Genomic DNA, 22,748 nt, shown 5'->3' with positions numbered 1-22,748 from the left:
GCCAGAACATAACTGAGCCTTTAGACTTAGATTCCAGTTTATGGGAAATACAGAAGATAGAGAAACAAGGCTAATGACATTACAAAGAAACAATCAGACAAATTAAGAATATGGCACATTCTACAAGACAACTGGCTTGGTCTTTTCAAATAGTTAGCGTCATTTTTAAAAAAGTAGGAACAACTTAGTAAAGACTAAAGAGTACTTTAGTAACAACAAGGGACAATGCATAAATGTTGACTGGACCTCTTTTTTAAATTTAATTTTTATTTTATATTAGAGTATAGTTGACTTATTACAATGTTGTGTTAGTTTCAGGTGTACAGCAAACAGATTCAGTTATACATATATCCATTGTTTTTCAGATTCTTTTCCCATATAGGTTATTACAGAATATTGAGTACATTCCCGGTGCTGTACAGGAGGTCCTTGTTGATTATCTATTGCATATATAGTAGTGTATATATGTTAATCTCAAACACCTAATTTATCCCTCCCCCCACCTCGACTGGATCTTGATTGAGAAAATAATAAAGCACTAATAAAAAACTTGTTAAATGATGAATGGGGAAATTTGAACATGGGCTGTATATCCAATGATATTATGGAATTCTTACTAATTTTCCTAAGTATGATAAGAGTACTGTGGTTTTGTGGAAGAGTGTCCTTATTTTTTAGAACATACAAGCTAAAGTTGTTAGAGGAAAAGTGCATGCTCTCTGCACCTTCAAATGGTTAGGCACACGTATGAAATACATACATATATATATAGAGAAAGCACACATGGCAAAATATTAACAGTTACTGAACCTAAATGGTGCGTATTAGGGTGATCATTGTACTGTTCCTTCAACTTTTCTGTATGTTGGAAAATTTCATAGCAAATTAGAAGAAAAAACGAAGCTGATGTGAAGCCTTGAGTCCATGGGTCACTTTACAATGGACAATCTTGACCACAAAAACCCCCAAAAGTGTTTCTTTAGGCCTATTTTCTTGGCTTAGTCTAATTTCACAGGGAGAATATTCCAGTCTCCTTTCTGGAGGGTAAAGTCAAACAGGCCAACATTTTGGCTGAAAGGAAGGATGGTGTGTGGAAAGCGGAGTCTCATAACTTAATATATAAAATTTTACTTAAATCCTGTATTTCTGAGTACAGGAACCCTGGCCCCAACAATATCTTGTTTTTCCCAGGCCAGAGACCCGTTCTTTTACTCTCTCCAGAGAATAAACCTCTGGCTTCCTGCTGCTTTGGGGGAAGGACAGAAACCCAGCTGAGAGGAATCTGCTTCTCAAACAGACTCTCAACCATTTGCCACATTTTCAGCCCCACTGCCACCCATGTTTCCAGAAGAATCTGTTGCTGCTAACGTCTGAGCTTTCGGGAGTTCAGTAATATCAATCGGGGGTTTCTTGCCTTTCTCCACTGCTGCTTCAAAATTCATCTTCTCAGGTGTGTTTAGTTACTATTGTTTGACTATCTAGAAGCTTTCCAGCTTCCAAAATTTCTTTTGTCTCCTATTCTCTTTGTGGGTTTATGCATTTTTTAAAGTACACTTTAATGTCATTTTATTGGTATTGCAGAAAAGAGCAGAGGCTAATGCACACAGTCAATCCACCAGCCTTTACTAGAAGTCAACCTGATGTTCTTTAGTCTCTTTTTCCCATTTGCTGGTTTGAAAGTTATGTATTCTTTGTATCTTTAATGGGTTACCCCTGAAATTTTAATCCTCCTGCTTGACTTAAAGTCTAAAGATAATCAATATTCTTATCTTCTTCCTGACTAATGTAAAGCCTGCCGCATGCTTTCACTTTGACCTCTCCTTTCCCATTCTCCACGTGATTTAGGTCTAGTCAATAATATTTTCGTTCCTCGTTGTTTACAACACCTTCTCTAAAGCAATCCCTTCATCAGTAATATTCATTGAGGCCCCTGCCATGTGACAAGCAGCGTTCTGAGTGTCGGAAATACAGCAGTGACTAAGACAAACTAAACTACATGTAAAAATGTTTCATGTTAGGTTGAACTATATGAAATTGCCAATATTTGACCAATTTTAGTTATAAAAAACTAATCTCATATGGGTTAAATATATGTATATTTATATATATATATATATATATATACACACATTTACATAAATACATGTAAAATCACCAATGCTTTTTTTTTTTTTTTTTGGCTGCGTTGGCTGCGTTGGGTCTTTTTTGCTGCACACGGGCTTTCTCTAGCTGCAGTGAGCAGGGGATACTCTTCTTTGTGGTGCGCAGGCTTCTCATTGTGGTGGCTTCTCTTGTTGTGGAGCACAAGCTCTAGGTGCGTGGGCTCAGTAGTTGTGGCTCGCGTGCTCTAGAGCGCAGCCTCAGTAGTTGTGGTGCACGGGCCCAGCTGCTCCGCCACATGTGGGATCTTCCCAGACCAGGGATCGAACCTGTGTCCCCCACACTGACAGGTGGATTCTCAACCACTGCGCCCCCAGGGAAGTCCCTGCTGTTTTAATTTACCTAAACATTTACTAATTTCATTGTTTGTTGCTTCCATGTTATTTGTATCCCACTCCTGTCTGGGTTTGTTTCCATTTCAGATCCTTAGTAGTCTTTCAATGAGGATCTGTAAGTGATAAACTCTCTCAGCCCTTCTCTGAAATTAACTTGTTACTCTTGAATAATAGTTTACCTGAGTATGATTCTTGGTTGGCCATTAATTTACCTTCAGTCTTTTGAAGATAAATTGCTGATAAGCCAGCTGTCAGTTTAATAATTTTTATTTGTAGATCATTAGTCTTTTCTCTTTGGTTGATTTTAAGATACTCTGTCTTCAATGTTCTGCAGATTCACTATAATGTGTCTTGATTTGCATTTGTTTTCATTTTAATCCTACTCAAGACTCAGGATGCTTCCTATAACTGATGATTCATGTCACAGCTTTATTCAATTTTCAAAATTTCTCAGCCATCATCTTTTGAATATTGCCTGAAGTGTCTCTATTCTCTTTGCAGAAATCCTGGTAGGAATATATTGGACTTTCCTATTCTGTTCGTGTCTGTTAACTTCCATTTCATATTTTCTTTCTCTTTATTTCTATGATTCTTTCTGGGTGATTTTCTCAGATCAACCTTCCAGTTTACTAATTCTCTTTCCAATTGTAGCTGAGTTTTTTTTTTAATTTAATGAATATATTTCACTTCTAGATGTCCTATTTAATTCTTTTTCTTTTTGACAAATAATGCAAATAGATTGTCATTCAAGACAAACCAAAAAATGATCCCACGGGTCAGTGCTTAACTTGTCTGGCTATTTTAATGCTGTGTTAAGCATAAATACCTTTCCTTTTGAATTGTATTTGAGATGTAAATTTTTTTTTTAAGAAATGGACTTCCATTAAGACTTGGTGATAGAAATATAAGCAATGTAGAATGGATCCATAAAGAGCAGTTATTATATTATGATTATATTCTATGTCCCTGGTGTGTTCTGAAAGGGAATCCAGGAACTGATGTCACACTGAGCGGAGACTGCTGCATCACAGCTTACACTTGAGATCTTGGCAGAGTGCACTGAAGGAGGGCAACCTGCAGCACAGTTTATACACTACATACAACGAGGAGTCACTATTGTTCCTCTGAAGGACAGGTCACAAGAGAAAGACTGTCTAGGAGGTCTTCGCATTCGGTTCACACTGAGTTTTTATTTGAGATCCGTATACTTGTTTAATACATGTGTTTACAGTAAAACTGCTGCTACAGAGCATTAAAGAGCAAGGTACCTTCTAATCTTTATAAATATACCTTTTAAAATTCTTTTTACTCTACAGTCAGATTATGTTGGCAATTCTCGGATCAAAAAACAACAACAAAAACAAAAAACAGATGGTTAACTCTCTTCTAAAAATTCAGCTGTCTGTGAATACCATGATTCTACACAACAGGGAGACAGTGAAGACAGGGAAGCTTAAACAAGTTCTGTGGAAATAATCAGGTTCAAGACACTTCAGAGGTGACCCTTCTTATTGCATTGTATCTGGAGGTACAAAATATCAGGTTGTTCCACTGTTTGGTGATGTTATTTTGATCACTTGGTTAAAATCAACCACCAGGTTTCTCCATTGCAAAAGTAAAGTTTAGTGATTTATAAGTAATTTGTGGGGAGACAGTTTGAAGGCACGCGAGCATCCCTTTCCTCAATAATTTTTCATTTAATGGTTTTAGCATTCATTGATGAACCTTGCCTGAATCAAATATTCCCTGAGGGTTGAAAAATAGTGATTTTTAAAAATTACATCATTCCATTTACATGTATTAGCTGATTTCTTCTGTAAGTAAGAGCTTTCAGGGGACTGGTTTTTGACTCCAAAGACTTGAACAAAAATGTTTAACCTGAATCTAATGGTGAGGAAACGACTAGTCCAATTCAGATCACTTTTCAAGACATCTTATCTGGACTCTTCAAAAAAAGTCAATGTCAAGGGTTGGGGAATACTGTTCTAAATGTAAAGAGACAACAGAGGCATAACAACCCCATGAAATGTGTTGGATCCTGAATTTAAAAAGGAAAAAAGAGAGAGAAAACAGCTATTAAAGGCATTTTGGGAGAATTGGGAAAATTTGAATATATGGTATATATTAGATGATAGTAAAGAATTATGTTAATATTCATAGGTGTGATAGTGGTATTCTGTTTATGTTAAAGTGTCCTTATTCTTAGGAGATGTATGTTGAAATATTTAGGGTGAAGTGTCACTCTGCCTACAATGATTTAAAATGATTCCACACACAAAGCACTTAACACATACACATATACAAATACCTCCAACCAACCCAAACATTTTAAAAACTAAAACTGTATAATCAAATAGGGAAGAATGAGTGTGTGTTGCATCTACCTACTGTATTAATCTAAGTTCAGTCAGAAAAACAGAAGCCACTCTATATTTTTCAAGTGTGAAAGGCTGTAATGTAGAAAATTACAGTTTTGTAAACTGTTGGAAGGGCTTGAGGAGTGACCATCTCAGCTTGCACTTGAAGGAGTGAGTCTCAAAAGTTCACTTGTAAGTGGCTACAAATGGGAAGCTCACCTAATTATCTTAGTTTGCAAAACCAATGAGTGTGATCCTTAAGAAAGTCACCCAGAAGCTGGTTTAAACCCCAAGTCTGACTATGCATCTGCCTGCAACAACCATGAAGAATAATGGTCTCTCCTCTTCCATCTCACCCTGGTGACTCTAACCTAGGCCCATAGAGAGAAGGGGATTCTGGGAAATATGGTTCCAGGTGTGTCCTCTGCATCCCAGAAAAGACGTTAGAAGGAGTGGTGATGATGATGATTCACAGAAAATCCAGTGCAGCTATATTTTATAGCATAGGCTCAGCAGAAAACCATTAGGATACCAGAAATGCTATTTAAAAATATTGTGGTAAAATATGCATAATATAAAATTATCATTTTTAAGTGCACAGTTCAGTGGCATTAAATACTTTCACATTGTTATACAGCCACCACCTCTATCCATCTCTAGACCTTTTTCTTCTTCCCAGACAGATACTCTGTATTATTAAACAATTTATCTCTTCATCCTTCCCTCCCCCAGCCCCTGGTAAGCTCTAATCTACTTTCTGTCTCTGAATTTGGCTATTCTAGGTACCACATGTAAGTGGAATCATACAAGATTTGTCCTTTTGTGTCTGGCTTATTTCACTTAGCATAATGTCATCAAGATTCATCCAGTTTTGTAGTATGTATCAGAATTCATTCCTTTTTAAGACTAAAAAATATTCTATGGTATATATGTGTATACCATATTTTGTTTATCCATTCATCTGTCGATGGACACAAGTTATGCAATCATCTACATACTTGCCCAGGAACCTGGGAAGCATCTAGTTTCCTTCCTCTCCTTCACCTCCTTCATCCAACCAGTCAGCAGGTACTATCAGTTCACCACTTCAGTATCCTTCAAATATATTCTCTCCTACCAATCCTCATTGTTATGCCTTAGTTCAGAGTCTTCATCATCTCTCAGGTTACTCAAACAGCCTCTGAGCAGTCTCCTCACCTTCTGTCTTGCTGCCCTCCAGAGTGATCTTTCCATCATATACCCTTCAGTGACTGCTTGCACACGGCTTTTCATGACCTGATTGTTGTCTCTTTACCCTTTCTGCCCCATCCTACGCTGGCCTTAGCTACCTGGGTTCCAATTCTGGCTGCACCTCTTACTGTGTAATGATGGACAAGTCATTTAATATGTGCTGTGCCAAACATAATAGGGGGACATGGAGATGAATTAGACAAAGTCCCTGCACTCAGAGAGCTCTCACATATGTCAATGAATCATTGCACTGCAGGATAATAAGTGCGATACTCCAGGAATATACAAAATGTTCTATGGTTAATATGGAATCGTCTGTCTCCAGAGAAGTGTGAGGGCAGAAGATGGCATTTAGAGTGATACTGGAGCTGTGCAGTGGAGCCTACTCATGTCCTCCCAAATCCATTCTTCTCTTCTTCCTGAGTAATATAGCTCTTTCCCAGCTGGGAATACAGCCATCCAGAATAAAGACTACATTTCCCATTCTCCTTTTCAGCTAAGTGTAGCCATGTGACTATGTTCTGACCAATGGGATGTCAGTAAAAGTGGTAAGACCCGTTTCTGGGATGTGTCTTTAAAGGAAGTGTACATGTCCTTCTTTCTGCTGGCTGGGAGGTAGACTTGATGGCTGGAGCTGAAGCAGCTGAAACTTGGACATGAGGCTTTTGCTGAGGATGATAGTACAACAAGACAGAAGGAGCCTTGATTGGCCTATGTTTACATAAGAGAGATACAGAATTCCATTTCGTTTAAGCTATTCTCTTTCTCCTTTTTTTTTTCCATCATTTGCAGCTAAGCCGAATCTTAACTAATACAAACTAAATCTGAAAAAAATGAATATAAGTTCACCAAGGAATATTTCCAACAGAGGGAACGGCAGGTACAAAGGCTTAGGGTCCTGAAAGAGGCGGTATGCTCAGGGAATGCCAGGGGTTTGTGCGGCAGGAGATGAGGCCAGAAGTGGGTTGGGACAGCCACAGCAGAGCACGGACTGAATAGGGAGGACCATGGCAGGGAGACCTGCTGGGGGCTACAAATGTGATCAAGGTGAGAGACAGTGGTGTGGTAAAATGACCAGTGGTGGAAATGGAGGGGAGGAGATCGATTCAAGATACATTTAGAAGCAAAAACCAGGAGTTTATGAATGTGTGTGTTTAAGTATATGGAGTGGGCGTATCATCAGAGGAAGTCTGGGCTTTTTGGCTTCTCCTCCTCAGAGGCCCTGTGGGTGGAGTTCAGCCTTTCCCCATGGGGAGAATCCTCCTCTTGCTCCCATTCTTTGGGCCCAATGTCCCTGGCCCAGATGCCTCTCATGATGTCATCTTCACCCCATCAAACTTCCCCAGCTTGTTCCAGGATTATTTCATAAAGTGGAAGGTGGGTGGGTCTTCAACCCTATAAATGCTGGCTCTTCCCAGGCTGCCTGAGTAGCCCGTGGTGGAGGTGTCAAGGGCTGCTCAGGTTCAGGCAGCTGGACACTGTCCCTGTCTGGCTGGGGCACAGTGCTTCTGGGCAGTTGAGTAAGAGCCGGGCCTTCAGCAGACAAACAGGCTTGTCTCTATTGGTGGGTCAGCCAGTAGGTCCACAGGAATGTTGGAGGTCAAGGAGTTTGGGGGAACTGGGTGTGGAGTTCAGGCCCACTCCTTGTAAAACTTTCCAGGAAGCACTTTTCTACTGGGGCAGCATCTAGATACTAGGGTACTCATTAACCCCCTGGGTACCAGGAAAGGGCAGGAGGTAAGCACTGGGAGGCAGCTGAGGTCATCCTTCTTTGAACCTCCACGTGGTATTTACTCAGAGCAATTGTTGCCAGAGGCCCAGGCCCTGGACTATAAAGCGGAATGTCTGCTCTCTGTGCCCAGAACCGAGCAGGTGAGCAGCCAGGGCAGAGGGATGTGGGTCGGAGTCCTAAGGGAGGGGACTGAGCAGAGAGCTGTGGGTGGGAACTAAGAATTAAGGACCTCCTCTTGGAGCACTTTGGCAGAGTAGCTTTTTCCCCCACCCCCGGGATACCTCAGTTTTCCCAGCCATGAAATGGGGGCAGGAATAGGTGAGCAGGGGAGTGGTGGCAGAAGTGGCTGAGGGAGCTGCTCCTGGGGTCTCCTGGGCGGGGTGGGGTCGGTGGGGAACCTTTACAAAGCAGTTTGAGCTCCACAAACTCCATATGATGTGACGAGGTGAAAAAGGAGCCCCCCAACCCATCCCAGGAAGACACCCTTTCCCTCCCAGCCACATTCAACTAGGTCAGTCCTCTTAAGCCCTGATAGCTCTGAGCTCCCTACACCCAGGGGAGGGTTAACAGATTTGGGGCAAGTCCCATGGGAGGTGTCCCTTCTTTGCTTCTTCACTCTCACCAGGCCTCCCTTCACCTTTCTTCTCAGAGAACATCATGACAAGTGTGGCTGCAGTTCTGACCTGGGCTCTGGCCCTCCTCTCAGGTGGGTCTCCAACCCTGACTTCACTGTGGAGGTGTGGGTGGAGGCTGGACTGAGGGGTCTGTCCACCCTGGGGGAGGAAACCCAGCCCCTGTTCACCCGCTCCCTCTCCACAGTGCTTTCAATCACCCAGGCACGGAAAGGCTTCTGGGACTACTTCAGCCAGAGCAGCACGGACAAAGGCAGGGTGGAGCAGATCCAGCAGCAGAAGCTGGCACGGGAGCCCACGTGAGTGGCCAGGGCAAGGGGTGCGGGCAAAGGGAGAAGACACCCAGAGGGTGGGATGATGCAGTGCCTGATTGCTCAACCTGTGGTCCTCCCTGGGAAGAGAACAGAGCGGTGCTAGCTCTGCCCTCTATCCTGGTGGGCTGTTCAGCAACCCCTGCCGGCAGCCTCCGCCTTTGATCTCTCTTTAGCTGCTGCCTCCATGCCCGCTGAGGCGTGGGACCAGGGAGCAGGGGAGAGGACCCCCCATTGCAGCCTCCAGAACGAAAGGATTATGTGAGAGGCCAGGTGCCTCCGTGCACAAGGAATTGGGAAGTGTTCACCTGGATATGCGTGTGCCATGTGTTTGTACTTCCTGTGGGAGGAGTCATGGTTGGCTTGGGTTAGTACTGGAGACCCGGCTCTGGGGCCACCGCCCTGCATCCTTGGTTTCTCCATAGGATCAGTGAGTGACGTCTTTGGGGCAAAGGAGATGAGGGCGCTAGCAGTCTGATGGCCTGATTGTCTGTCTCCTTCCCCAGGAGCCTGAAAGACAGACTTGAGCCAGACGTCAGCAATATGAACTTCCTGGAAAAGCTGGGCCCTTTGAATGGGCAGGGGAGGGAGCCTCCCGGGCTCCCACACGACCCGGTGGGCATGCGGCAGCAGCTGCAGGAGGAGCTGGAGGAAGTGAGGGAGCGTCTGGAGCCCTACATGGCGGAGGTGCACGAGCGCGTGGGTTGGCACCTGGAGGGGTTGCGGCGGCAGCTGCAGCCCTACACAGTGGAGCTGATGGAGCAGGTGGCCCTGCGCGTGCAGGAGCTGCAGGAGCAGCTGCGCGTGGTCGGAGAGGGCACCAAGGCCCAGCTGCTGGGGGGCGTGGAAGAGGCGCGGAGCCTGCTGCAGGAGCTGCAGGACCGCGTGGCAAACCACACTGGCCGCGTCAAGGCGCTCTTCCACCCGTACGCGGAGCGCCTGGTGACTGGCATCGGGCACCACGTGCAGGAGCTGCACCGCAGCGTGGCGCCGCACGCGGCCGCCAGCCCGGCGCGCCTCAGCCGCTGCGTGCAGGTGCTCTCGCGCAAGCTCACGCTCAAGGCCAAGGCCCTGCACACACGCATCCAGCAGAACCTCGACCAGCTGCGCGAAGAGCTCAGCGTCTTTGCTGGCGCCGGTGCTGACGGTGCGGAGGAAGAGGCCCAGCCGGACCCCCAGGTGCTGTCTCAGGAGGTGCGCCAACGACTCCAGGCTTTCCGCCACGACACCTTCCTGCAGATTGCCGCCTTCACCCGCGCCATTGACCAAGAGACCAAGCAGATCCAGCAGCAGCTGGCGCCGCCTCCGCCAGGCCACAGCGCCTTCGCTCCAGAATTCCTACAAGGGGACCGAGGCAAGGCCAGGAGCGAGCTGCAGGCTCGCCTCGACGACCTGTGGGAAGACATCAACTACAGCCTTCGCGACCATAGTCCTGGCCATCTGGGGGAGCCCTGAGAGTCTACTTGTCCACGTCCCAGATTCTTGTCTGGGGAGCCCAAGATCTGAACCTCTAACATAGCTATGTCCTTGACAGTGGCCTGTTGGGCAGAGGGTGGAGGGCCCTGCACAGGATAGCTGAGGTCACCCAAAGGGCTGTTGTCCTAGGCCATCCAGCCACCTGCAATTCCCCCGTCCGGATGCATTACATTCACCAGGCTTTGCAAACCCGGCTTCCCGTGCTCATTTGGGAATCCTCCTGAGTTGCTCCATTCTGGGGTGGCGGGAGAGGGCGGGAAGGAGGCACTGTATGTGCAGGGTCATTATGTGCAAGCCTGTTGCCATGGTGCTGGAAGCCCGTGCCTCTTCTTCCCAGGGCCAGGCTCTGATCACTTCTGGCCACCTGGTGGCCACTGCTAGAGCTGGTCCACAGAGAGGAGCTCTTTTCTCCCCAGGTCTGCCATGACAGCTTCTGTTGGGGGAAGAGAAGGGAGAAAGAGCAGAAAATATGATGAAGAGAACATGTGATGGTGTGTGTGTATATATCCCTGCTGGCTGATGCCGGTGCGGACAAATGGTGTGGGTCGTGATGGGAGGGAGCAGAGCCTGGATTTCCTTACATAACACTACATCTAAACAGCTGACTGAGCCCTCCAATCTGTGAGGGCTACTTAAAACTCTCTGGGGAGCCTACTGTGTGCCCTCCCCATCTCTGGCCCCTCCCTCCCGACTCCCAGGCGCAAGTCTAGATTTCTGACACAAATGAAATAGATGCTTATGATGGAAGCTTATTTGCCTGGTGTGACTCTCATTTGGACTACGTCTGAAAGCAGTGGCCTCACCACTATCCCCAAAGCACACCCATCACCCGCCTTCAATCCCGCGCTACTCTTTCTCATTGACCTCTTCCTAATCCAGTTGTATCGGAGGGGCGTTGCTCTGGCTGGGCTGACAGCTGTTTGTCACACCTGTGGTGTGCCTGGGTTAGAGACCCTTCCTCTGCACCTGCATTGTTCACCAGCCTGCTTACCACAGGACGGTGTGCATGAGGTATAGGCCCCTGAGGTGGCCTGTCTTCTTTGTCCCGGCTGTTCCAGATTTTGAATGGCCTCTTTTTTTTTTTTTTTTTTTTTTGCGGTACGCGGGCCTCTCACTGTTGTGGTCTCTCCCGTTGCGGAGCACAGGCTCCGGACACACAGGTTCAGTGGCCATGGCTCACGGGCCCAGCCGCTCCGCGGCATGTGGGATCTTCCCGGACCGGGGCACAAACCCGTGTCCCCTGCATCGGCAGGCGGACTCTTAACCACTGCGCCACCAAGGAAGCCCCTGAATGGCCTCTTTTTTGACTGTCCCTCTTTTTATGACTGACCCTCTTCTTGGACCCTCAAACTCATACTCCCACCCCCATTCCCCATGTACATATTCACTTGGGGGCAACCAAACTCCTCATAGCTCCCTGGAAAGTCTGAAATTGGGGGTGGCTGAAGTGGAGGGAAGAGGAGAGAGGAAAGGGTAAACACACCCAGTCCAGTACCCTTACAACATCCAGGGCAGCACCCTTTCCTCCCGGCTTAGCCCACCCTGCACAGAGTTCTCACTGCCACACTCCCTCATAGCACAGACCCCATCTGAATCTGGCCTCATCATGCCAGCAGACTGGATCTCTTCCACGACACCCTAGATTTAGCACCAGAAGTGGGAGAAAGGTGCCCAGGGAGAGGAGGTGCTGGAAAGGAAAGTTTACCCCCCAAAGAGGTGTTTTTGTTGTTGGTGGTTAGGAGATCAGGAGGGGTGAGTCAGCTGGGGTTGGATATGGTGGGGATGAGCCAATAGGGGTAAAAGTGAGGGCCGTGTATTTGAGGCAGGAATTTGGGCAGGTGTTTATGAGGACAGAAACAGGGAGTGAGAAGAACAGAAATGGAGACAGACTGAGGGACAAAGGGAGGGTGATCTAGAGCCTAGGCAGCATCTGGCCCAACGGCGGATCCAAGCAAACCCAGGGAGGAGCGCACCTCCTCAGGGATACCGATGGACGGCCAGGCCCCTTGCCGTCAAGCCTCTCGTAGTTAGACTTGTGGACTAATAGTTAGAACCCAGTACGGCGGAGCTATTGCAAAGGAGCAAAATACTGCCCTGGGTCTGAGAGGACGCCCTGGGGGCAGTGACGCCTGAATTGAGGTGGAGGCAAAGCCTGGATCCGGCTGGCTTTGGAAGTCTGGACCGAATAATCCAGGGAACTGGAAGACCGCGTGTCACGTACTCTTCTCCGAGGAGAGTCCTCGGCCTCTTTAAGGATGGGCGGGGCGGTAGCTGGCGGAAGTGCCGGAGGAAGGGGTGGGGCCAAGAGAGGCGCAGACGACCGAAGTTGGGGCCTGAGCAGCGCGTGGTCATGTTGGCCAGTGGGGCTGTGGATCCCGGGCTCCCGGCGGCTGCTGCCGCCCCCTCGCCCGTCCAGGCCCGACAGCCCGGGACGGGGCACTTGTTCCGGCCTATTAGCGCTGATGACGAGGAGCAGCAGCCTACCGAGATCGAGTCGCTGTGCATGAACTGCTACCGTAATGTGAGGCGGGGGCGCGGCCACGGGCGGCTGGAGGGTTGGTCTGAGGAGGGGAGGAGCGGGGGTCGGCGACCTGGCCAGGCTGGTCCAGTTGGGGACCCGGATGCGAGGCACGCCCGGGGGTCAGTAGATGGGGGATGGGAGTTTCATTGGTTCTTTCCCTGTCTTCTGCTTCCCTAGGGCATGACGCGCCTCCTGCTCACCGAGATCCCCTTCTTTAGAGAAATAATCGTGAGCTCCTTTTCCTGCGAGCACTGTGGCTGGAACAACACGGAGATCCAGTCGGCAGGCAGGATACAGGACCAGGGAGTGCGCTATACTTTGACCGTCAGGGCCCAGGAGGTGAGAGGAGCCCAGAGCAGTTACCCTAGTGTCCTAGAGAAAGCTTGGGGACTGGAGTCAGAGCTCTGGTCCAGGTGGTCGGACCTCAAATAAATCCACTTAAGTGTTCAAGCCTCAGTTTCCTCCTTTGTAAAATGGCGTTGGTGCTGTCATCTGCTCAGGTGAGGTAAGACTTGTGAAAGCGCTTTGTAAACTTTGTCAGAAAGTATCAAATGAGCAGTAGTTGTTATGAATAGTACTCTCATCGTTTCGGTAGCTGGTTTTCACATCGAGGTACTATTCCGCAGGAGTAGTCCGGACTCCCCCTAGTGGAGAGAGGAAGAGACAGCTGGGCTGGGACCTCTGAGGGCGGTGGTTGGCGGGGGGGGGGGGGGGGGGGGCACTCTTGTTATTTCCTGAGAAGAACCTGTATTGTTGAGACCTCTGTGGACTGAAGGTTTTTCTTTCTGCCCAGGACATGAACAGAGAAGTAGTGAAGACTGACTTTGCCACCACAAGGATCCCAGAGCTGGATTTTGAAATTCCTGCCTTCAGCCAGAAAGGAGGTAAGTTTAAGGTCAGAGTGTTTGCACTGTTCATGCCTAGCTCAAATCTTACTTTCTTGCAAAACTCCTGGTGCCAGGTCTAGTGGCTTGTGTGTGGGTTTGGCCACATCATTGTGATCTTCATCGGTTTAACAGAAGCAGAAAAGCTTAGGTAAAGCAGCTTAAGATAGTATTGGGTTGGCCAAAAGCTTCATCCGGGTTTTTCCACATCATCTTACAGAAAAACCAGAATGAGTTAGAGGTGAATGGAACCTTGTTCCCTGCCTCCTTATTTTACAGGTGAAAACAAGGCCCAGAGGGTTCAAGTGAACTGCCCAGGGTCCTGCAGGCACTTGATAGCGAAGTGAAGACTGACCAGTCTTTTGTTCTTCCTCACCAGCTCTGACTACTGTTGAAGGATTGATCAGCCGTGCTGTCTCTGGCCTGAAGCTGGATCAGCCCTCACGAAGGGTGAGCTGGGGTTTTCTGATGGCGGCAGCTCAAGGAAAAATTATTTATGTACACTTGTTCCCCTTCCCACGTGGCTGAGCTGTCTCTGATTGAATGTTGGAGAACTTTGTGGGGAAGCACACAGCGATGTTATAGCTGCCTGGATGTTGCATATGCTGTACCACTATCCTTTCCACTTCCCCTCCCCCACTGTACATTGAGGCCTCTTCTCAGACAGACACTGTAACATTGCCTCCAAAGACCCTTTCCTGATATTCTTGGGCTTATCTGTGCTTCCTGAGTGTTCCATTGTATCTTATGTTTATTATGACATTTCATATATACATATATGTATATGTATGAAATAATATAATTGCAAATTTAGTCATCTGTCTTCTTAACTGGCTGTGGAGCCCCATGAGAGGGCTCTGGTTTATTTACTGTTATCTATAACCTGGCACAAATGCCTGGACTAAATGGCTGAATGAGTGAGAAAATGAGGCTCATCTGGCACCGCCCATAAACTTCAAACTTATTTGCTACCTCTTATTGTGAAGCCTGAGTCTCTGTTCCCAGTCACACTAAGACAGGTGGTGACTTCCTGTCGGAACTGATGGGGGCATTAGTTCTATCCCCAGGGCTGATCTTTTACTCTTTGTTCCTGTCAGGCGAATGAAGAAGCCATGGCTGAAAGAATTGATGAGTTCATTGTCAAACTGAAGGAGCTAAAGCAAGTGGCCTCTCCTTTCACCCTGGTGAGTACTGAGGGACTCCAGGTGCCCTAGATTTAGGGTAGGAGGGACCATTAAGACAGTCTGAGATTTTTCTGTGGTGCCTCCGTGGTCTGATGGTAGGTGGAGGATCGTACATGATTTCTTGTTATAACTGCTCTCTCTTTACCCATCTGTTAGATCATTGATGATCCCTCAGGGAACAGCTTTGTGGAAAACCCACATGCTCCCCGGAAAGATGATGCCCTGGTGATCACACACTATAATCGGACTCTACAGCAGGAAGAGATGCTGGGCCTCCAGGTAAGTGCACTGAAGAAGCCAGAAGAATGCTCTGGAATTATCTTGCACTCCGATTGCTGGGAGTCAGTGGGAACTTATTTTGCTGCTGCCGCCCTGTGTACGCTATCTCAGCATGTGTGTGCCTCCGCTCTAGCTCACTTAAGGACTTTGGGTAAACTTTACAACACAGGACAGCAGTGGCTGTGATCCTATCCTAAGCTCTGTTCTTCCCTTGCCTGGGGCTTTGCTTTCCAACTTCTCTGTTAAACCCACGAGGTGGCAGCTGACGTAAGCAAGCCAGAGCATTTTCTCTCACTCTGGAACAGGGTGTTGGCGAGGCTGAGGTCTGTGTGCCAACATATGATTTGCATCTCTGCTACTTTAGGCAGAGGAACCAGAAGAGAAACCAGAAGAGGAAGATCTCAGAAATGAAGTGAGTCACATTGGCAACTGTGGAGGAAGGAGCAGAGTGGTGGGCTGAGACTGACGCTGTTCACGGGTGGCCGCCAGTGTACCAGCTGAATGTCTCCAGCCTGAGCAGGTTTCACCTGCTTGGGAGGGCTCACTCTACGTCCCCCTGTTGTGTTCCAGGTGCTCCAGTTCAACACCAACTGCCCGGAATGCAATGCTCCGGCCCAGACCAACATGAAGCTAGTTGGTATCTTTTGTCGGGCAGTTGGGTTGCTCTTCATCTGACTCAGGCATGAAGATTATATTCAAGCTGGAGAGTACTCCCTTCAGGGAAAGCACAAGGCTTTATTCCGAGCGATGAGAGGGATGTTGCCTTTGATGAGACCGTGCACCTTGGCTTTTGGGTTCAAAGAGAGAATTAGGCCATGGTCTCTAGGCTCCTGCGTGTGGCCTGAGCCATGTCATCAAACACTGATGAACAGTGATCGCCGTGGGTGGTGACCTTGCCCTCTTCTGGGGGGCTGTCTGAGTTAGGCTGCTTCTTGTGATCTCTTTCCTGCAGTCCTGGGACCAGCAACTGTGTGTTTGTGGGGTTCGGATTTGTTCTTCCCCACAGGGTGGTCTTGCTGTCCTGGAAGCAGATTTCCTTAATTCCATCTTCCAGAAATTCCCCACTTTAAGGAGGTTATCATCATGGCTACCAACTGCGAGATCTGCGGCCATCGGACCAATGAGGTGGGTGGGCTTCATCGTTTGGGAAGAGTAGCTTTCATCCTTTCTGAAGCTGCTTAGGGTGAGGAGCTCTTGAACTAGAAATTAGCTTAGAGAAGAAAAGTTAGAGATAGCATAACTTGTTGAAGACATTCAAAGTTGGTTATATGGAAGAGAGAGAACTACTTTTTGACCTACAGCTCAGAGGGATGGAAGAGCAGGGAGGCAGATTTTGACTCAGTAATAAAAAACTTTCTAGGTCTATCTGAATATAGAGTGGGCTGCCTTGGAGGGCTGTAAATTCCCTTTTCCTGAGTGTATTCAAGCATAAGCTGTTTCAATTCTTAAACCAGAAAATTATAAAGGGAATCTACACACTAGTTGCAGTTGGAAGTCCCTTTCAGCCCCAAGAGTCATTTTTTTAACCGTGAATTCAGTTTCTTGGCAATCTGGGGTGAATCTTTGGCAGGCTGCCGGTGCTGGGCACTCTGCGCCTGGCCAGCTTTCAGTGATTTTGGTTTGGGTGACTGCTGCCACTGTTGGTTTAGAAAGCACTGTCCTTGGTAGCCATTAGTGGGCCTGATTGGAGGTCCAAGCCTACTCCCCCAGCCCTTCCGGGTCTCCCCGCACCAGGTGAGGATGGGTGTCTCCTCTGCTGTTTCTCCTGGCACTGCTGTCTGTTGCAGGTGAAGTCTGGAGGAGCAGTAGAGCCCTTGGGCACCAGGATCACCTTCTACATCACTGATCCCTCAGATATGACTAGAGACCTGCTCAAGGTAACAACCTGCTTGGGGAAGTGACTCTTCTCTGCACATGGCTGTCTCTGTCGAGGGGGAATTTGTCTTTTCTCAATCATGTCCTGGCGTTGTGAAGTACCTCCTTACTTTCTTGGGTTTGAGGATCCCTGAGCAGAGTTAATCCATGGTAGGAAGTGCAGATTCAGAAGGTGACCCCTAAGCTCTTTCTGATGACTTGGCAGCCTTTTGCCTCTAGTGTCTGTGAGGGCCCTTGTTTCTGATCTCTAATGACAGGATGTCTGCCAGCTTGGAGCCATGACTCAGAATGCCCCCTTTTAAGGTTGGTTCTAGGAGTGAGTCTAGCTTTAATTGGAGATTCAGAGAAAACTGGGACAGCTGACTTTGTCCCCAGGTTATCACTGGTGGTACTAATTTGGCAGGAGGACTCTGGTTAGCTTTCTCTAGCAGCTCCTGATTTAAAGCCTAATTTGATCTCTCATCTCACAGTCCGAGACATGTAGTATGGAAATCCCAGAGCTGGAATTTGAACTGGGAATGGCTGTCCTCGGGGGCAAGTTCACCACACTGGAGGGGATACTGAAAGACATCCAGGAACTGGTAAGTCCCCTGAGTATAGTGCATGGCATCTTCCACAGTGCAGCTGTGGGGAAGGGACTGGAAGGCTGCAAAGGTCCTAGTTTTTGGAGCTGATAACTGAGGTTTCTTTGCTTTAAAGCTGATTTGAGAGGCTTAAATATTATTTTGGATTGTGATGATAAGTTTGTTGGAAATTCAGAATGGAAATTCTCACACCTAATTCTGGGCTGATGTAGATATTTTGCGGTTTTGGATAAGTCATTTATTTCACTGTAAAATGGGGTCATGAGGGTCCTTCCAGCACCTAAAAAAGTCCCGAACATACATATATATGTGTGTGTTGACTTAACCCATATGTTTATCCTCGTAATGAATCATTTTGCTTAACTGGTTATCAGTCGTCGGGCATTTTGTCTTTGTAAATTATACTTTATTTTGCACTTCTTCCAATGAGGATTAGAGATCATATTTAAGAACATTTCTATAGTTTTTGTTTCACGTTGCCCGTTATCATCTTGGCAGATTAATTCACACGGTTTTAGGGGTGGCCGCCTAGGTCAGAAAGGCGGTGCGGCATAAATGGCGACCAAGCTTCCCTGACAGGCACCCCTGTCACCCTGCACCAGGTTTATGGTTAAGCCTATCAAACATGGAGCCAGTATTCTAGCAGTTTGGATGCCATTTATTGCAGGTGACCAAGAACCCTTTCACACTGGGCGACAGTTCCAGTCCTGGCCAGACAGAGAAACTGCAGGAGTTTAGCCAGAAGTTGAACCAGGTGAGAGGACTCTGGCCGGTCAGTGCTTGTGGTCCTGGGGCTCCAGTGAACAAGAAGCTGCATACCCTTTCTTGCCACATGTAAACATCTAACCGACATGTTGGGGATTCTCTTGGTTTCTGATATCCCATGCCATCTCCTTTCTTGGTTTTCTCCCTTTTTTTTGTTGGAGCCTCTTGTCCAGTAGCTTCTTAAGAAAATGCATGGGAAGTAAAATTTCTGGGACTTTGCATGTCTGAAAATTTTTTTATTCCACCTTTTTTTAAAAATTAATATTTTAACTTTGGCTGCACTGAGTCTTCGTTGCTGCACACGGGCTTTCTGTAGCTGCGGCGAGCGGGGGCTACCCTTCCTTGTGGTGTACGGGCTTCCCATTGCGGTGGCTTCTCTTGTGGAACACGGGGTCCAGGCGCGTGGGCTTCAGTAGTTGTGGCACGTGGGCTCAGTAGTTGTGGTTCACGGGCTCTAGAGTGCAGACTCAGTAGTTGTGGCGCACGGGCTTAGTTGCTCCGCAGCATGTGGGATCTTCCCGGACCAGGACTCGAACCTGTGTCCCTTGCATTGGCAGGTGGATTCTTATCCAGTGCACCACCAGGGAAGTCCTTATTCTACTCTTATATTAGATTAATGGCTGGGAATAGAATTCTAGGATGGAAATAATTTTTTATCAGAATTTCTAAGGTCTTCCAGTTTCCCACTAATGTCTTTCAGTTTCCCAGTTTGGCTGTTGAGAAGTTTGAAGGCATTCTGATTCCCTATCTTTTGTTTGTGACCTATTCTTGTGATACTTTTGTGTCCCCTGTGATGTAAAATTTCAGGATGTGACTTGGTGTACGTGGGTCAATTTTCAACCATTGTTGCTAAGCACTTGGTGGGTTCTTTGAATCTGGAAACTCATGTGGCTCAGTTCTAGGAAGCTTTTAAAAAGTATTCTATTGCTTCCCCTCTGTTCTCTCTTTCTGAAATCCCTATGTTTTGGATGTTAGACTGACTTGTCTGGTCTTCTGTAATTTACTTATTTTTTTGTCCTGTTTTCAGTTTCTTTGTGTTTGCTCTACTCTTGGAGATTATCTTAATTTTCCAACCCTTCAATTGAGTTTTTCATTTCCACTGACATTTTTATTTTCCAAGTGGCTTTTGGTCTTTCAATACTTTCTCCTCCTTTTAAAAAAATAGCATCCTGTTGTTTTAAGGTTGTAGTATTTTTTTCTCTTTGCGAATATTAATTTTGGGTTTTTGTGGGGTTTTTTTGACGTTTTATTTTCCTCGCATAGTTTCCATTTCCTCTTAAGTTTTTTTTTCCCATTTGATTTCTGTCTTTCAATATTACGGGCTTTGCTCAGATGTCTGGTAATCATTGGTTGTCTATTTAAAAGTAGAGGACTAAAACATCTGAGTGGGGTGAGTCTTGCTGACGTTGGGCTCGTTGGAGGGGGATTTAGCTTGGCCATTTTGTTGAGGTAACTCCAGTGCCAGAGTTGTTAGGTGTTTCCTCTTGGGCTGGTCAGATTCCCATCAGTGGGTGTTCCGTTTCCTGTCTTGAGGGTGGAGGCTTGGCTGGCAGTGTTCTGAGAGCTGAGTGTGGGAAGAGGGCTGGGGTGTGTGTATGTCTGTTTCCAATAAGGGTACAGTGACTTCTGTTCTTGATTTCTTTCCCTCTACCCTCAACTGGGCGAGTGTCCCCCTGTCCATAGTGTGCTGTGGTAACTTCTCCACAGAATTCTCTTTTATTGGGGTGGGGCAAGGGCAGTCGTTGGTCTGTTTGGAATGGGAGAGGAGATTAGGGATGCCGGATTGCTTCTTAAATAGCTGTCAGACAGTCTTTATTTTAGATTCTCTCCACTCCACCTCTAGAGGCACCTTCATTTCACCAATTCTTAAAACGTTGGGGGATTCTGCAGTGTAAATTGCTTTGGTTTCTGTGTGGCAGACATAGTCCCTTCCTGCCAGCAGCTATGTAAGATTTACATGCTCATGCTGTATTCTGTCTCCTTTAGATCATTGAGGGTAACATGAAGGCCCACTTTGTTATGGATGATCCAGCAGGAAACAGCTACTTGCAGGTACTGTAGACCTTCCCTGGTATTTCACAGAGATATCTTTTCTGACCTTCCTTAAATATGTATCATTTCTCCAGAAACTGAGAGACTTAATTCTAAATGAACTGCTTTTTATCAAGGAACCTTTTAGCAGAAATTGGAATATAAGAGAGGAAGGGGGAAGGTGTATGGGACTGTAAGTGTGTGTCAAGAGGGGGAAAAAGGAGACTCCCAGGTTCCTTCTTCCTCTAGTCTAGCTCGAGTCCCAGCTCTAAGTCCAGCAGTGGCATTTTCATTTTGCAAATCGGACCGTGGATTGAGGAGAAATGGTGCCTTGTCCAGAGGCCAAGATGGGAAAAGGCTTTAAGCTGACTAGGGAGATACTCTGGTGATTAACAGTAACTTTAACATTTATTGAGCAGTTATTATGGGTCAGGCAAAACTGTTCTAAGGTCTCTCCACTGTTAAGACTATGCTACTCTCTTCGTAAGAAGGTGCAGATAGAAAGTTTTTCTCCCTGCAGTCCCACTTCTAGCCCATGTGGGTTCTGTTGCTGCCCACGAGTTGAGCCTAGCCATGGGGTGTTGGAGGCCCTTAAAAAGAGAATAAAGGGACTTCCTTGGTGGTCCAGTGGTTAGGACTCTGTGCTTCCACTGCAGGGGGCGCACGTTCAATCCCCGGTCAGGGAATTAAGATCCCGCATGGTGTGCAGCCAAAAACAAAACAAAACAAAAAGGAATAAACACCTCCTTAAGGTCCTGGGAAAGTGGGAATTGGAAGCTGTCTGGGGGGGGTGGGGGTGGCAGGATGGCACAGGCACTGATGGTCTGTCCTTGGCCTTGCAGAACGTGTACGCACCGGAAGATGATCCTGAGATGAAGGTGGAGCACTATAAGCGCACATTTGACCAAAACGAGGAACTGGGGTTCAATGACATGAAGACGGAGGGCTATGAGACAGGTCTGGCTTCCCAGCAGTAGCCGTGGGCGGTTCCCGGCCAGCCTCCAGCGCTGCTCAGACCGCGGGGTTATTTATTGCTATTGGAAAAGACTGGAGTGGCCTCCCCACCAGGCCTTGCCCATGTGGGGAGGACACCTGGTCTGAGTCGGAGATCTGAGCACAATTTCTGAACAGTTTGTGACGGAAACGCAAGCCTCTTGGGTTACTTGACCTTGTTTTGGAGGATTTGAATTGGCCTGCAAAGAAACCCAGAAATGAACCATCAGGCATGTCATTGTCATTTTTTTCCTATAAAGTCTTTACCCTCCCTCCACACAATGCTCTCTCATGTCAAGTTGGAACTCTGAAGAGCTGGAGAAGGTGGAAGACAGCTACGTCTGGAGTTTGGAAGTTGGTTTGGGTGTATAAAATACTGACTCTCAACAGGAAGAGAGTCTTCTGAGGGGAGGGAGTCTAGGACAGGTGAAGAAGTTCTCATTAAAATGGTGGCTTTCAAACAGCACTGGCCTCTGAAATCACTCTGTCCTTGTTTTATTATTATTTATTATTATTTTATTTTTATGTTTTGCACTCTGTCCTTGTTTTATTATTATTATTATTTTATTTTTATGTTTTGCACTCTGTCCTTGTTTGTTATGCCGGTAGAATTCAGCCTCCTGAAGAACATTTTCTCCGGTGTGGCTACTGTAATTTGGGGACTGGAGCTGGCATTTCACTCATTCCTTCAATAGATGTTTGAGTGCTTGCTTTGTGCCTGGCACATCATAGAACTGAACAAAATAAAGCTCTGCTTTCATGGAGCTTCAAGTGTAGTGGGGAAAATTGGCAAACAGAGTGGGTGGGGGGTTGACAAGAAACCAACAAGTAGAACAGTGTCAGATTAATCACCATGTTATGGAGGAATGTCAAGCAGGGAAGGGGTCTGGGTAGTGCCAGGGAAGGTGGGGGCATTAGCTTTATTAGATGGAACTGCAGAGACAGGGCAAAACTTAGACCATGCCACTGGTCGTGAATGCATTTGATCCTGCTTAACTGCCCTGTGAGGCAGGGTTAAGACCTGAGCTTAGTCTTGTCAGGCTAAGGTTTGGTACTGAGTAGAAAGGGTAGAGGTGGAACTGAAGACAGAAATGGGCAGGAGGCGATGGGGTGGAGAGGACTATACTGGTAATGTTCACTGGAGCAGAAATATGAGACTTTCCCGATGTCTGCTGACACCAGGGTGGAGGCAGGGCTGTGGAGTTCAGCTTGAGATATGCTGAAGTGTACTAGAAGCCAAGGCAGGGTTGTGGATGGGAGACCTGTGGGGCCCTGCAGCTAGTGAAGCCCTATCAGTCCAGTGCCCCCTTTTCATGGGCCCTGAGGGACCCAGCCTGCTCTTCTTCCTGGGCCTGTGCTGTGACCACCCAGTGTAGCCCAGTGGTTAAAAGTTCATGCT

General features: G+C 47.1%; 2 protein-coding genes across 2 annotated transcripts; both read left to right on the top strand.

Annotated features, from left to right (window-relative positions):
• Nucleotides 1-7,015: 7,015 nt before the first annotated feature.
• APOA5 (apolipoprotein A5) lies at nucleotides 7,016-10,212 on the top strand. The gene is made up of 3 exons (XM_089915557.1): nucleotides 7,016-8,520; nucleotides 8,634-8,745; nucleotides 9,264-10,212. Exons 1-3 carry the CDS (start codon nucleotides 8,472-8,474, stop codon nucleotides 10,210-10,212), a joined length of 1,110 nt encoding a protein of 369 aa, XP_089771683.1. The 5' UTR covers nucleotides 7,016-8,471.
• Nucleotides 10,213-12,536: 2,324 nt separating this feature from the next.
• Nucleotides 12,537-21,815, top strand: ZPR1 (ZPR1 zinc finger). The gene is made up of 14 exons (XM_022559155.3): nucleotides 12,537-12,754; nucleotides 12,932-13,093; nucleotides 13,548-13,638; nucleotides 14,018-14,088; nucleotides 14,736-14,822; nucleotides 14,979-15,101; nucleotides 15,466-15,513; nucleotides 15,672-15,738; nucleotides 16,156-16,226; nucleotides 16,889-16,978; nucleotides 17,447-17,557; nucleotides 18,228-18,314; nucleotides 20,312-20,377; nucleotides 21,199-21,815. Exons 1-14 carry the CDS (start codon nucleotides 12,584-12,586, stop codon nucleotides 21,331-21,333), a joined length of 1,380 nt encoding a protein of 459 aa, XP_022414863.1. The 5' UTR covers nucleotides 12,537-12,583; the 3' UTR covers nucleotides 21,334-21,815.
• Nucleotides 21,816-22,748: the final 933 nt, after the last annotated feature.

Source organism: Delphinapterus leucas, chromosome 7 (genome assembly GCF_059928025.1).
Source record: "Delphinapterus leucas isolate spDelLeu-1000000601 "Yukka" chromosome 7, BTC_Dleu_Yukka2, whole genome shotgun sequence".
NCBI classification, from domain to species: Eukaryota; Metazoa; Chordata; class Mammalia; order Artiodactyla; family Monodontidae; genus Delphinapterus; species Delphinapterus leucas.
Note: the sequence above shows the minus strand (reverse complement) of the source record. Positions and strands in the feature narration are given on the sequence as shown.

Coding starts and splice junctions, on each gene's coding strand:
- APOA5 (XM_089915557.1), top strand. CDS start 8,472: ATGACAAGTGTGGCTGCAGTTCTGACCTGGGCTCTGGCCCTCCTCTCA. Junction 8,521..8,633: donor GGCTCTGGCCCTCCTCTCAG/GTGGGTCTCCAA, acceptor CCCTCTCCACAG/TGCTTTCAATCACCCAGGCA. Junction 8,746..9,263: donor AAGCTGGCACGGGAGCCCAC/GTGAGTGGCCAG, acceptor CTCCTTCCCCAG/GAGCCTGAAAGACAGACTTG.
- ZPR1 (XM_022559155.3), top strand. CDS start 12,584: ATGTTGGCCAGTGGGGCTGTGGATCCCGGGCTCCCGGCGGCTGCTGCC. Junction 15,102..15,465: donor AAGAGATGCTGGGCCTCCAG/GTAAGTGCACTG, acceptor CTGCTACTTTAG/GCAGAGGAACCAGAAGAGAA. Junction 16,979..17,446: donor TGACTAGAGACCTGCTCAAG/GTAACAACCTGC, acceptor CTCATCTCACAG/TCCGAGACATGTAGTATGGA.